This window comes from Dermacentor variabilis, chromosome 2 (genome assembly GCF_050947875.1).
Source record: "Dermacentor variabilis isolate Ectoservices chromosome 2, ASM5094787v1, whole genome shotgun sequence".
NCBI classification, from domain to species: domain Eukaryota; kingdom Metazoa; phylum Arthropoda; class Arachnida; order Ixodida; family Ixodidae; genus Dermacentor; species Dermacentor variabilis.
The window spans coordinates 215,994,636-216,010,321 of record NC_134569.1 but is presented as its reverse complement, the minus strand read 5'-3'; the positions used below and the strand labels follow the sequence as shown (position 1 = coordinate 216,010,321).

The window sequence follows — 15,686 nt, the reverse complement described above, 5'->3', positions numbered from 1 at the left end:
GGGACTTTGAGGGCGAAAGACGTATTTGCATAAGTCAACTTCATATATGACTCGATCTTCAGTTTCCGTGATAATTCTTGGTTAACAAAAACTACGTTGGCTGCCGCTAGATACAGATACCTCGAAAGTAGCAGTAAAACATGGTGGCCCCTCGTCTATGCTCTGAACGTCTGAAGTAGAACAGCAGTGTCAAATTTGTAATGGTTCTCGCTGCCTATTTGCGTACCATGCACCAATGAACTGCTGAGAGACTGCCTTGGTTCGGGTTTAACCGTCTGTACGCTGTTTTTATAACACATAGATGAAGCATGTTTGCCGGCGCAGTGCGTGCAGCTAACCGTGCAACGGCAGTTTTTGCTCGAGCAGCCGGTTGCCTCGACCACACTTTTTCTCTTTGTAGTCCAAGGAAGAGTCGCACTCTCATGCTGCATGATGGTTCTCGCAAAACACTCACGTTCCATTGCCACTGTTCTAGATCACTCCTGCCGGTTAAGCTGGTGTCTGTCGGCGGTGGATCTGGGCAACAGATATTGTCCGTTTAACACCTCTAGTGGACCGTGTGTTGTTCTCTCCCTGTAGTCAACCTCAACTCGAAAATACTGCAGGAGATCTTGAAGGTTTGCCTCTCCTGTTACCCTTGGATCGCGATCGTTATTTTCCTTAAGGCTTCTGCGTCTATGGCAATTTACCATGGCATTTATTTATTTATTTGATTATTAATTTATTTATTCATTTATTTATTTTATTTTATTTATTCATTTACCCACAGCGCCACAGTGGCATTACAGGGGGGGGGGGATTGTAGAAAAAAAATATTACAAGGACAGTCACAATGACAATGCAAGCACTTAATTGTCAGTAATATTAGCAAGAAATGAAGATAAAGCATTCCATTCTCGAACAGTGTGAGGAAAAAACGACACCTAAAACATATCGGTTCTTGACCTGAACTCACGCATTTCATGGTTATGATCAACCTGCTCGGGTTTGTAGTGCGGATGAGAAATGTGCTTCTCCCTAGGAATTGCAATCTTATAGTAATATATGTTATAAAGAAATTTAAGCCTCAGCTTTCTTCTTACTTCAAGGGGTTCCCATTCTAATTCCTGTTTTATGCCAGACCCACTAATGTGTCTACTATAATTCCCTGAAACGTAGCGGGCTGCTAAGGTCTGGAATCTTTCTAATTTTTGTCTGTCGGTGTTTGTCGGCGGGGCCCATACAGTACAAGCATATTCCAAGGCGGACCTAATATATGTTGTAAATAGTAAATCCCTAGAGTCTTGCGGAAACAATCTCGTGTTACGGCGCAAAAAACCCAACATTTTGCAAGCTTTCCCAGCAACATATCAACATGTCGACGCCAACATAGTTTGGAGGTGATGTACACACATAAATACTTATATTCCAGAGCAGTTTCCAATCATTGGCCGTTTATGTTATAGAGGTAATTAGGTACATTCTTTTTCCTTGTGAAACACATGTGCACTGTTTTTGCAAATTTATATTAATGTGCCACTGTTCGCACCATCGGTGCAATGTATTTAGGTCTTCCTGCAAAGCATTTTCAGTGATGGCTTTCATCAACACGTATATTCTTTCCCTTAAACCTGGAACACGCTTTTAGAACTCAATCTTTTGGTGGTCTTACATATCTGGTAGAGTATTACAGGAAACCGTGAAAAACAATGGCCCCATTACTCCTCAAAAAGAGATCTCCCAAAGAGGGTGACGAAAGGACACGCAATACACTGGGCATGGAACCTTTAACGTCCGCTTCTGAACCTAACGAGGTTTGCATTACCGGCACAGGCTCGGCATCTGCCACTGTAAGAACTGCAACCAAACACGAGCTGTTCTGTGTATTTCCGGACACGACCGACACCAGAGAGGCCAGCATTTTCGTCCTTCTAAAGGAAGTCCTTTGCCATTTTAGTCTCAGCATTGACAATTCTCATGCGCAATGTTATGATGGCGCTACATATATCAGAGGACAGAAAGATGGGCAGCAAGCTCTCACACAAGAGGAGCGCGAGCTCTGTACGTACACTGACTTGCGCACATACATAAGGTGGTGTTGCAGGACGTGAGTCAGAAAGTGGAAACGTGTCCTGATTTCGGGGCATGATATCAGAAAAGATAAGGTTTTTACGTGCTCCCCAAAGGGCCTGGATATGTTCAAGGTATTTCAGAAAGAAGGTGAACGCGTAAATTTCGGAAATTTTGTCCTACGAGGTGGACGTTAAGGGCCACTTGTACAGAACTATAGCCAGCTGTTCTCGTTTCTTCATGACCTAGCATCCGAAGAAAGGAACGATGCCGGAGCCAAAGCCAGTGCATTTTTTAAAAGCGCTGTCAAAAGTCCACACATTCTTCATCCTGAAGCTTTTGACGCTAGTGTTTTCGCGATTAGAAACAGGAAGTGCTGCATTGCAGAAAGCAGCACTGAGATTTGATCAAGCAGAAAAAGTGGTCAAAGTCCATCAGAGATAGTCTTAGCGGACTTAGGAAGGAAGGACTTTGGAAATTTTGGAACAAGACACACGCGACGGCGCGTGAATTGGAGCGGACTTTTAAAGACAAAGAAGCCCCTGCTCCAGGCCAAAGGAATACTCCACGACGGTATGACGACGCACCTGTAGTTGCCTATGTCCTTCGGCCGAGGACATCTACTATCACCTGTTCTACGAGGAATTGGACACAGTAGATTGTGCCCTGGACGGAAGGTATCGCCAGAAATCTGACAGCACGTGCATGACACAAATTGAGCTGTTTTCCACTGGTAATGGTGACAGCACGTACATGTTGAAGCTCTACGGGAAAAACTTTGAGCCTGAGCGGGTCCACGTTCATCGTAGTATGCTCATAGATATATCAATGCAGCGCAATGCTGCCTTGAAAACGTTTCAGGATGTTGTAGAGATGCTTTCGGGCGATAACTGTGAGCAGCTGCAAAATTTTTTGCCTGAGGTGGCTAAGCATGTCAAAGTGGTTGAAACAGCCCAGTCGTGTCATGCAGATCTGAGAGATCGTTTTCCTGCCTCCATAGTGACAAAACATACCTGAGGTCAACGATTGGATAAGCGCGGGTAAATCACAAAGCAGTTCTCCATGGGCACGAAGAACTCGCCCGCAAAATAAATCTCAGTGGAATCGCGGATGAGTTTATTAAGATCTGAACTGTGCGTGGAAATGCATTCACGATTGTGCGATAGGATTTGTGTAAAAGGATAGTGAACTTCATAACAGTGTAATGCGCCAGCTTTATTCAAGCTGTCACTGTCCCTAACATTAATTTATACCGTAACTCCCCATACCCCTAAAATCTGCTTTTTGCCGTTTCGTGATTACAATCTCCGCCTTCTGAGTACAGTTGTTTTTGTTTTGTATAGAGTTTGGTAGCTCGTTTAAATTTTCGAAAAGCGACGAGGTTATGATCTGCCTTTAGATTTTATATTTTAGCTTATTGAAGAAATGTTTTGCTTTCTACGGTTTCTTAGACACAAATAGTTGGAAATTTACTTTTAATTTTTGAATAACAGCTTATGGTTGCAATGTTTATATTGTCGAGTAGTTCTTAGAAACGAAGTATTTGGAATGAGTTTGTAACATTTGAATTCTTAGCATGCTAACGAACTGTTCTTGTTCCCCAGAGTTTTCTCTCAGTTTGACTAAGGGCGTTGTGAATGTTCGCGAAGAGTTTACATGTTCTTTAGTTTGTTTTCCATTCATTTGATGAGTATTTCTAAACCATGCGGTCATTATTTTTAGCTTATTCGCTCGACTTTAGCAACAAGAGAATTCAGGTTTAAATATATCGCCTATCCGCCTGTGTACATCTCTGGCCCAGCAGCATGCGGGAGGAAGGCGGGGACGAATGAAAAAAAGACAGGCAGGGAATTGCGCGCCATCCCTCCTCCCCCCCTCTCCCCGGCAAATTGACAACTGGATGACTATGTGTAGAAGCGAAGTACGACAAAAAATATTGCTGCAAGCATGTTAGAAAAGTAAAATTTTACATTATAAAAACGATACAGCGAAATAATTTAGTGCAAGAGGGCTTCACTATTGCGAAAGTAGAAGTCATTAATGAACTACAAAACCAACAGCAACAATAGCAACAAGAGCTTCATTAAGCGGCAGGTTCAATAACAGGTTAATTATGAAGACATGCTGAACTCACCCAACTTAATTAGATATATGTTCAATCCAGTCAATGCTGGTGAATTGTTGAATGGGCAGACTTACACTCTGTTACTATGCGAGGGAAGAAATAACGGAAAGCGGTAGTTCTGGCACTGTGAGGTTTTAGTGACGCAAGTTGACGATAGCTTGTTCTGCGGGCCGTAAATAGGTGTATGTAAGGCTGGGGAAAAAGAGACAATTTACCCTTATTATTAGAAAAGAAATTTAGATGTGCGAGATTTCCTCCTTAATTGCCAAGTCCCAACATCAAGTTCGATCGTTTATTTGCCTGGGGAGATAGTTAAGCAATATTTTGATTCTAGGGCATCAATGGTAGTATTAGCATAGGGATCTCATATCATAGCTGCATATTCCAGTTTAGGACGGACGAGGGGGTATAGGCAATTACACGAGTTTCAGCGGGAGCATGTTTTAATTATTGTCTCAGTAGGCAAAATTTATGGAAAGGAGAGTCGCATAAGTAAGAAATATGGGATTTGCCCTATTACGAAATTGCCACATTACCATACCATAGCTTATTCCATATTACCATATTACCATATTGGCCAAATATGGTCAATGTAACGCCTAGATATTTGTATTAGCTAACTTCGGTAAGTACTAGAGAAGCAAGGCTGTAGGCAAACGATAGCTTATTATTTTTTCATAATTTTCATGATAATTGTTTTGCTTATGTTAAGTTCCGTATTCGAAGAAACGTATTGAGACAGGTATGAAGGCTGGAATTTAATGTGATTTAGTCTTGAGGGCTGGTAACATTGGTAAAGAGCAGGCAGTCATCAGTAAACTGTGTCATTTATTTCAGGCGAAGCAACAGCGTGAATTGTGCCATTAATGTGTCAAATAACAACGTCTTAAAACACTATCCTGAGGAACATCAGAAGTTAAGGGAAGTCGCTAGAAGAGTGAGCAACAACAACGAATGGCGTGTGGTTTAATAATTAAGCAGTAGTCATATTTATAGTATACGTGGGTAAATTGAGCCGTTCAGATTTTTTTTATTACCTTTGAGTGTGTAATGGGGGGCACATTGAATTCTTCTTTCGTATAAAAATATGGACTTAATTTGTCCACTTTTGTCCTGTATGCTAGCAAAATCGTGATTAACAGTAGCTAATGGTATTACAGCAGGAAAGCCCTCTCGAAAGGCATGCAGCAGGGTAACAAAATGTATCTGTCTCCTAGAAACTTGTTAATTTCATTAGCTATTATATGCTCTAAAAGATTTTAAAAAAGGGGGTGAGTGATAAAGGACGATAGTTTGCAATTAGAGTGAAATCAGCACTGCGGTAGCATGGGCAGTAAGTCAGTCACTAGGAAGCCCAGCTGAAGACAAAGACACGAAATATTATAACTACGAAGTGGGATAACATTTCAGCTTACCTATGAAGAAACGTATTGGGTAGGTTGTCTGGCCCAGGAGTCGATTTCGTTTTTATATTTAAAAACTTAGGAAGAAGCCCAGGCAATCAAACTATATCACATTGGTTATTGTGTGTGATGCGACCAGAAAGAGAGAGATCTAACGAGCTCAAAAACTTACGGTTGTTTAAGGCGCATTGTGCACAGTTGTGTGCATTGCATGTCTGGTGTTTTCTTTTCGCATTTAGGATGCACAATTCTCTATTAGGTTGTTTTTAGCGCATTTACAAACTTTAAACTGACAACCGTGTGCATTTTGGGCGCCATCTGTTGCATTTCGCTGAAAATGTTTATATCAGAAGAAGAAATGGCGGACGCCGGTGCAGCAGAGAGTGGTGAGTCAAGTTCTTATTTTTTTAGAGCCGGCTTTTTACATTGTAGCAAGCAAAAAAAAATTAGACGCGCTTGTGCTTTATATGAAGTACCGAGGAGTGATAACTTCATCCTTTCTCAGGAGATGTCCAAACGCTAACGCTTGCACGCGCATGCGTACGCGATTGTGTACAAAGCGCCGTGGTCGCTGCAGAAATGAAGAACGCTGAGAATTGCTTTGATTTTCGTTCCAGGTTTTTTGGCCATTCCATGTTCTTCTTTCTACAATGTGAAAAAGCATGAGAAAACCCAAAAGTCAATTGAAAGGCTATTGGAGCTCATAGCTGATGGAAACATTTCAGACGTCGGGGAAAGTGACGAAGAAGACGCTACGTGTGAAGCGACTGACGCCTGCGTTGCAGCTGCGTTCACCAACCTCGCAGAAGAGGAAGGTGTTGCTGCAGGGCAAACGCAAGCTGAAGAAGTGGACACTGAGGGTGCTTGTTCCCTTTGTGGACATGTCTATCTGCACTTCTGAGCTAGAATACCTCCGCGACAATCCAACGCTGCCTAGAGCTAAACTCCTAGATTTGATGAATTTTCGCTTGCAAGTTGCCGAAGCATTAATTATATCGGTACTGCCCGCGAAAAAGCGTGGAAGGCCTTCTCTTGCAGAGTTCCAAGCACCACAACCAAAGACAGGGCAAAAAAAGCAATAATGTCACTTCCTTGCACCGACGCGCACTACGACTCCTTTGACATTAACCCGAAGCCCGCGACCAGAATGAGCGATTGAGGTGCAAGCTCGAGAAGTGCATAGGAAGGACCCAGATATTCTGCATGAAATTCGCTGTGCCACTTTGCCTGACGAAAGAGCGAAATTGCTTCCTCGCTTTACACAAGTGAATTTAGTGACCAGTGAGGCGCTTTGTACACAATTGTGCACGATGTTGCAAATAATAAAGATTCATGATAACTTTCAAGAATTCAGTGGTATTGTCTTTCTTAGGTGCCAAAAAGAATGTTTCTGTAACAAAAATATTTTTCTATGCATAATTACAAGTGGCGCCTGAAAGGACTTTAAAGTATCTATTGAACCGTCACCGAATACCGTGTTTCTCATTGATAAAATTTCCGTCATGCACAATCTGGTCGACTGATTTCCGTTTCCTGCTAAGAAAGCCACAAAATTTCTTAGCGATAGTCCGAATGAGCTTTGGCAACGGATGCTGAAAGCAGTGTAGCTTGGCATTACAGATTTCTATGCTTATTATTATTTTTTTTTCAAACATAGCAACTGTGACACGAAAAATACCTTGTCTTACGTGCTTGACTTCCCTTTTGGTGTGTATTTTCACATCATCCAGCAAGTAGGTTTACACGTTTGCTTATTTTTCCTATTGCGACGGCGTTATTGATGCAGTAAATACAAATTTAATCTCGTTTCAAAGCTTAACAGTGTCATGCCGTTTGAATGTACTAAGGTGCAAGTCCAAATAATCAAGTACGCTTTCGTCTATGGTGCGTGAGAAATTGTTGAATGTAACAAGGTTGCAGTGATTGATTCGGCGTGGCTCAGGGATGGAAGAAAAAGGCACTGGGAAAAGACAAATGGGATTCCTCATGATGAGGAATCCCATTTCAACTTAGCGAACTGCTCGAGGGACTGCTTTATAAAGACAACATCAAGTATTGTGGTCAATTGAGCACAAACTCGTGTGTGTTTTGTCACGACTTGCTGTAAGTTGTGCTTCAAGATAATGTCACGCAGGGAACTAACATGTGAATTCAATCCGGAAGGGAAGGAGCGACAGACCCAATCAAAATAGGAGGCACTCATGAGCGTCTACCATTATTTGAAGTATCGCTAAATCCACCTAGACTTCGGATCGCAAAACTCACAACATATGAGAAACTTCTGTATCAGCACTGGTGCTATCATATAAAAAAGTTACCTTGCCGAGTACAACAAAGCGTAAATCTTGCGTTTTTTTATTGAAAAAATGTTAGGAGCACTGCAGGATAGTTATGAGGCTAGCTGCGGTCGGGTTTCTATTCCTTCCACTCTCCAATCTGCGAAAAACTTTGAAATCAAATAAAGAGATAAAGTTAACTCGTCATTTAAGACTGCGGATGATGTTGCTAGTAGAAGAATTCCACAGAGAATTTAAAGAACACGTAGAAAAAGTGTCGATCACGTTCATCGGATTCTCTGTACACGGGAGCCAAAGGATTAAGGGATCGCTTGCTCAGTCTCACATGATGTGGCTTCCTGAAAACCATGTTTGTTAGGGCAAAAATAGTTGTAGATATTCGACAACATGCGATTCGCAAATGCAACATGCACTGCTACAGGTCACCTTAATCAAAGGTATAAGGTGGTATCGCTTGATAAGGAAAATAACATTTTTCTTTTTTTTTTTGTTACCGAGATAACCTTGCATTGCGCAGAATGACAAGGACTGGCGAAACATACATCACTAAATAAAGTTTGCGATCTGGCTGGTGCCGTATTACCACATCAGAAATTATACCGCCAGAGCCTGCTAGCGATGCTGATCTATACACTTTGTTTAAAGAAATGGTACGTAATAATAATGTATCTCTTTCCGATTCGTGCATTTTATTAGAGATTACAATTACAAAGAAAATGTAATACAGAAGGAGGTCTTAAAGTAAGAACTGTCAGGGGGACCTCCTGTTACAACATGTACAAAATATGTAATATAGGATTAATAACGAGGGTAAGAACAGCGTGAAAATACAATCAACATATTAGAAGTAATTAATGCAACATCTGGAAGTTGAAGATTACACAAAAATTAGCAAGAATAATTCTATCTTGAAATACAGATGAAGGTACTATCATTACAGTAATTGAATAGGAGTATAATGATTATGAACAGCAGTGCGCAATCCAACAATTTACATACGGCAGATAATCTGTGAACATAAATCGAGAAAAACAATAAAATGTGGCTACACAGTAATAAATGTATACACACACGCATACATACAGACACACAAATATATAGACACACATATAAACATATGTACACTTGTCGAATAATCAGGTAAGGTATAGTTGCGCTCAGTGTGATTTACAGGGCATCCAGTTATTCTCGACGCAACGTTAGGCTAGACTTGTCTCTTTCACGAGGACAGAGTTAGCGGGGCCAGTTTCAAGTAGCACCCGCTTCAAGCAATGCCCATCAATACAGGTTGCCGTGAAGCATAGGAACCTTGCTTTGGAGCGTTGCTCAGACAGGCAGGATTCGAAGACGGCCAGGAAACCAGAAACCAGCCAGGAGTATGTAATGAGGAGAAGGATGAAAAGGAAGGAATGAAAGGTAGGGAGGGTCAACCAGACACGCGTCCGGTTTCTACCCTGCACAGGCGAAGGGGCTTAAAGCAAGAAAATAAAGGAGGGGGAGGGAAGAAGACTATCGGTGTGAGTACGTGCGGATGTCAATAATTTTAGGTCTATAATCGGTTAGTGAGGCCAGACGCCTTCATGAAGTGTAGCAGTGCCCGCGTCGCTTTGTAAGCCTGCGACGTATGGGGCCATAGTACGAGAATCTTAATTCCTGAAAATGGTCTGTTATCTAATTGGTTTAACACCCAATGAAGAATTCGTAGTCATAGAGATCACAAAAGCACATCACGCGCTCAATCGTCTCTTTAATGTGGAGTACGTAAGAGTTAAAGTAAAACTCACTGATCTGGTCCATTAAACAGAGTGTAAGCAATATTGAAGCGGGGCGTAGACGAAGTAGACGTGAATGATTGAATGAAGTCTGAGATTAACGCGGCAGCAGCAGCTACATTCCGGAAATACACGAATTCTAAGAACGCTTCATTAAATAAAGAAGGTTAATTCACGTGGCGCATCTCAGGAAGGCCACTATGAAATGACGCTGTGAATAGTGTTGGATACGGCGTAGCTAAAATTTTATGAGTATTTAACTTTTGTTATACAGGAAGTTTCAGAAGCTGCTGTGATTTCAGTAGCTTCCACAGCTCTTTCTAGAACTCGCGAAAGATTCCCTCACATAAGCAGTACAACCACTGCCTCATTACGATGTTTTTCGAGAAGTTATATCAATATCGCAAGGAACCATGAAGGAGAAATCTCTTTATTGAGGCTGATTTAGCTGTAAAGATCTCGAATAAAACAATTGCAATCAAACTAAATGTCAATCGCACGTACTACTTTCCAGCCATCGCGCAGCATATTTATCTGCGACGGCGGAAGCCTAGGTGACCTGCAACCAATCCACCGTAGCCAGCTGGCCCATATCCACCTGGAGCATAACCAACCGCACCGTAACCCTGTTGGGCGTGACCCCCGTAGGCGTGGCCACTGATAGCCGGCCCATTTGGAGGGTAGGCGTTGCGCCCGTAGCCGCCGTAACCGAAGGCTCCAGCTGCGCTACTGGAGGGGCCGTATCCACCACCGCCGAATCCGGCGTAAGCGTTGTAACCGGGCGCTCCTGCGGCCGCGGCAAATGTATTCAGAGCCGCTGCACCACCAGGAACCGGTGGGACAACTGGTGATGCGTTGAACACGACGTCGGCGCTGGCTCCCGGTGCCGTGCCCGGCTCGTTGGTGTCCACTGTGGCGCGGAAGCCGTTGGCGTCGGCGATGTAGTTGACGCGGCGGAAGAGACCGTTCACATCTCGGTATCCGTACGAGCCAGTCTTCACGTTGTTGGCGTCGCCCTGCTCGCTACGGAACTGCCGGTTGCCGAACTCGTCCGCCGTGTCGTAGCCAAAAGTGTACGGCTGAGGTGGCTGGGAAGTACAGGGTGTTATCTTACTAACACAATATTTTTGGGAGTCTGATCCCGTATGTCAGTAATAATTCCAACTGAAACGTTGCTGCTACGTCGAGTGGGCTTCGCCTACCTCCAAAAGAAAGCTTAGTCACTATTCTCTGCGAAACAAGTTTCTGCTTGCGAATCATAGCTACTGCCTCTTAGTATAGGGAAATGGTAATAAACCATATATAGAAAATTGGCAGTACTGCAACGGCGAGCTGTTCGGTTGCGCGAACTTCTCAAAACTATACATAAGATCTTCTACATAAAGGATGCGCTTCAACACTCCTAATGTTAGAGACCCTTACAAAACAAAGATCTGCATACGGCTATTTAAAGAGATCTCCAGCAACACCGACTATTTTCAAATCGTTACCTCGGTAGAGACACAGGATAGAGCCTACGTCGCACTTCAATAGTAATAAAGAACCGCAGGACAAAATATGGCACGCAAACGATCGAATATGGAACTATATGTTTAGGTTATACGTACCCTAATACTGTTGACGCAGCTATAAATTGTAGAACAATTCACACATTTAAATATGCTATAGAAAACATACTAATTTCTAATCACAGCATGTGTAACGAATGTTAATGGACTTTTAAATTGTTTTATGTCAATAGTGATGTTATAAATGTTATATTCTGAATGTCTAATTTCCTTTTTAAGAGAATGTTCTTATTTCTTCCAGTGCTGTATTTATTTAGTTACTTGCTATTTTGCAAATAGTTGATACTTTTCAATGTGGTTAAAATATTGCTGTAAATAGGTTTGACGTTTTCTGTCGTATTAGTTTTATTTTGTTTTAATAGTAAACTGCTACTTCTGCTGCTCCAGCGAAGTAAACGCCTTCGTCAGGAGGATTACGCCCTCCTTCTGCCTTACCTTCCGGGCAAACTTTGTATTTGTTTTGCCGAAATAAATAAATAAATGAACCCATAAATAAATAAATAAAGAAATAAAGAAATAAACATCTGAAACAGCCACGAATCGAGACAATGAACGGGGACGGGTAGCAGCGCAATGAAAGCGGTAACGCCGCTGTGTGCATTGCGTGAGGGTGTGGCTCTCTGTTTCACGCTTAGACATAGTTGAAAAGAACTGTCGTGCATCGTATACTTAGGGGCTATTTTATATTCCAAGTATCATGGTTTCCACATTGCCAAAAATCACAGCTTGGTTTATACGCCACTTTACGCATGCGGAAATTGGTTCAAAGGTTCACAAATGTCTACTCGTAGGAAGCTTTTCTCTGCATTTTTTCTTTTTTTTGTTGGCACGGCCACTTCCCAATACTTGTTGACCACGACTAAAAGCCAGCGGTGGCTCAAACCACGCTCATTTTAACACCCTTACAGATCTTTGCCTAGATTTGGCACGCTCACTAACCATCCTGCTGCGCACAGTGACATAAATATCGTTTAACAAAGACTTGTGAACTCGATGCTATAGTAACGAAGGTCGGTAATGTAGATCGGTAGCGACGTCGCAGAATAAGCGACAGACCTACGCCGGAATCGAGCCATGGACTCGACGAATCTGCTGCAGCCCAAATCGCTCAGCTGCCGTTTACATTGTCGGTGTGCAATCTGTCACATGTAGAGTTCCTACCGATTTTGTGTATGTTACAAAACAGTCTGACCGGAAAGGTGCATTTGTGCGAATTGTAGCCACACGGTTTCAAGAAACATAAAAGTGTAGAGCCTACAACGAGATAGGCTCTTCAAAATTTTCCTTCATCCACTCTCTTATGTTAGAATAGATTAAAGTAAATGTAGAGAAATTCTATAGACTTCCATACTTGCATTCGGCGCTTGTTTCCTTTTGAGATCTTATGAAGGCCCTCGTTTTTGCCTTCTACAGTGTATATCCCTTTCATAGCAAAAAAAAAGCTTTCGGGTTCCGGTAGAGGCCGTAATTGTTGATTGACTCATTTAGGGACAACACAAAAGTATAGTACAAAAGCTACGCTAATTTTAGCGCCCGTGCTTCACGTGCACGTTTGCCGAGATCGCTTGAAAGTTATTCCGTAACAACAGCTACTAAGGCAAAATTCATAATATGTCGCTTCAAAAGACAAGCTTGACAGAATAGTAGATACAATCTGTGGCAGCTGACATTAATGTATACTGAAAAGATGTTGCGCCAAAAAACAACACACGCAAGAAACACGACGACACCAGAAGCGCCCGTGGTGTCGTCGTCTTTCTTGTGTGCGTTGTTTTTTGGCGCAACATCTTTTCAGTATGCAAGATCCCCAACTAGCCCAGCAGTTAACTCTTCTAATGACGTTAATGTGTCCAGGAAAAGGGGAAGATTTTTACTGTGTTATCGATGCCTGTTTACGACAACGGTATAGGTTTTATGTGCAAGGAGATAATTTTTTAAAGAGGAATTATCGTGTCCTGTACAACGCAATACGCAAAAGCGTAAAATCTGCTTTCTTCATCTTTTACAAGAGTGTAATATGCAGTTTCAAAAGTGTATGCGCCTAAAGGGTTCCAGAAAACCGATATATGCTGCGCAATACAATTTAAGTGGCATTTCATGACACTGCATAACCTATTGGTGTAGCACCATCAATATTTAAAGAAACGGGGCTTCCAATTGGTTTACCAAATCAGCTGCCATGCAGCGTCTCGCGAACTTCGCTTCTATAGTGAATAAAACTTCAAAAATTAGAAGTTGACGAATATCCAGTTGTCGCACTCGCATTTTGTGATATGTAGTGCGCGAAAACAATGCTTAAGTGGAAACCGCCACCGCCATTCGTTCTGAGTACTGTACGTTTACTGCGAGTCATCTTACTCGGCGGAGTTGCGCTCACTGCCATGCTTGGAAACAGCTACGAGCGAATTTTTACTGATAGCGTCACCTACAAAGGAGGAAGCGCCGTATCCCTGGTAAGGTGCACCGGCCGTAGCAGCGTTGTAGCTGCCGTAGCCTCCGTATCCACCGTAACCACCGTATCCACCGTATCCACCGTAACCACCGTAGCCACCGTAGCCACCGTAGCTACCGTAGCCACCATAGCCGGGGCCCTGGTATCCTGCTGAGTGGTGCTGGAGTGCCAACGCCTTGGCGACGAAGCAAATGAGAAGAAGTTTTGCCTGCTAAAAAAAGAAAGTACAGATAGCATCATTTCCAGCGAACTACATAAGAAAACTATACGCAAAGAATGTCGGAGCTGTGTCGATACTTGGTAGACAACCACCGGGAAATATTGCGATATCCGTTGAAAGGCGGAAGAAGAAATGCGGGAACGAAGCAAGGAATTTAGTTTACCGGCTCATAACCTTGCAAAGACTGCAATTGAGGCATTGCTTTGAGGCTCAGGCGAATGCGGTAATCAACACAGAAAGTTGCGGTAAATTTCAAACATCCTGCCAACAAATGGTTCCGCATGTAAGAAAACATTAGGTCGATATCGCACACTCTAGGCATCAGTTTCAGCGAAGATTCCGTTGGTGTTTGCAGCGAAAGACGTTATTTTTTCTTAAGTATAGGCAATCTGGAAGCACAGCAAACCACGAAGTAGGGCACATTTTCACTGGGAAGGGCGTCACTCAACCTACACGTGGGGCACTCCGACGTCGCAGATACGGCAGGCGAAAACTAAAAGTGTATCGCACACACTAGACACCGCACCGAACTCAGCCGGTATGAAGTGCTCTTCGTGTAAGCTGCTTACACTTCTAAATAACGCAGTCCAATTCCGCTGCTGTCTGACGACTGCGTATCCAAGCGACCCTTCACTACGTATGACGCTCCTCGGTTTCGCGTTTCGGGAAGAACTGTTCAGCGCCCTCGTCGGTGCACATGGGCGCACATGTTAACGCACTGCGCGCACACCACGGCACAAGAAACACAATGCCGCGACAGTGGATAATCGGTATTATGTAGCCTGGTTCTTCGTCGTCGGCAGCATGGTAGCGGACTTGTCTCTACTCGGCAAGACAGCGAGCGCCCGACGTTTCGGGGGCTGGCTTTGCAAGAATGCAAAGAAAGCGCCACTTAAAAAAAGAGAAAACATTAACTTTAACTTGTGGTAGTTCTGGAAAACCCACTCGCCGTTGTCAAACAGTGAAGCCTTGAAGAATCCTGGCACGCATCGTGGTCAATAAAGCTTATTTCGAAGCTTGGAAAATAATTTCGATAGAACATAGATATGCCAAGAAACGAATGATGAAAAATACCTCGCGGACGCTTTGAAAACAGGCGCTAGGGCATTGGCGGACGTCAATAGGCTATTATAAGATCACCAGATGGGCACTCCACGCTGAAAATGCGATCTGCTTACCTTGGATAACATTTCTAACTTTTCTCTGTGCTTAACGTCGTACCCTCTGGAACGTCCGTTGCTTTGGTGTAGTGTAAAGAAAGAAGGCGAGGCCGGGCTTCTACACGGGTGCCTTGCTTCCAGCGCCGAGCTTTTATATTGCGAGTGGGACCACTACCGCTCGAATGTCGCAAGGACACGTGTCAAGTGTGCTGTCGTTACAGTTCCCCACATTGTTGAAATTTAATTTTTCGCGCGTCGTGCCACGTGCTTGCCCCATCCGATGGGCTCCTCACGGAATTCGCTCGGTGCTCTGCGACATTTCTTGAGGGCATGCAGTGTCAACAAGCATGAAGGTCGTGCTTTTCGTCATGCCACCGCAAGATTGTGAAAGCTCGTGACGCGTCTTTTACGTGACCTTTGCCCCCTGTAGCTGATGAAGCATATGCTGTTCAGTTGCGGTGTCTGGTTAGTTGGCTTTTGCGTCCTTACTTTCATTTAGCGGAAAGCTTTACCTCGGCAACAACTCTAATTTTCCTATACTGAGAAACATTTAACGCAGAATCAAATGCCCTCATCAAACGACAGCTAATCCCATTCAAATTAATCTTGTTAGTGTGAAACCGAAAACTAAATTCTGCCG

At 43.2% G+C, this 15,686-nt stretch overlaps 1 protein-coding gene across 1 annotated transcript; it reads left to right on the top strand.

The window, feature by feature from the left end:
- The first annotated feature begins 5,923 nt into the window (after window positions 1–5,923).
- Window positions 5,924–6,639, top strand: LOC142571180 (uncharacterized). The gene is made up of 2 exons (XM_075679454.1): window positions 5,924–5,963; window positions 6,195–6,639. Exons 1-2 carry the CDS (start codon window positions 5,936–5,938, stop codon window positions 6,476–6,478), a joined length of 312 nt encoding a protein of 103 aa, XP_075535569.1. The 5' UTR covers window positions 5,924–5,935; the 3' UTR covers window positions 6,479–6,639.
- Window positions 6,640–15,686: the final 9,047 nt, after the last annotated feature.

Excerpts from the sequence above, each read along its gene's own strand:
- LOC142571180 (XM_075679454.1), top strand. The coding sequence starts at position 5,936 with ATGGCGGACGCCGGTGCAGCAGAGAGTG. Across the intron at positions 5,964-6,194 it reads CGCCGGTGCAGCAGAGAGTG|GTTTTTTGGCCATTCCATGT; the intron begins GTGAGTCAAGTT and ends TTTTCGTTCCAG.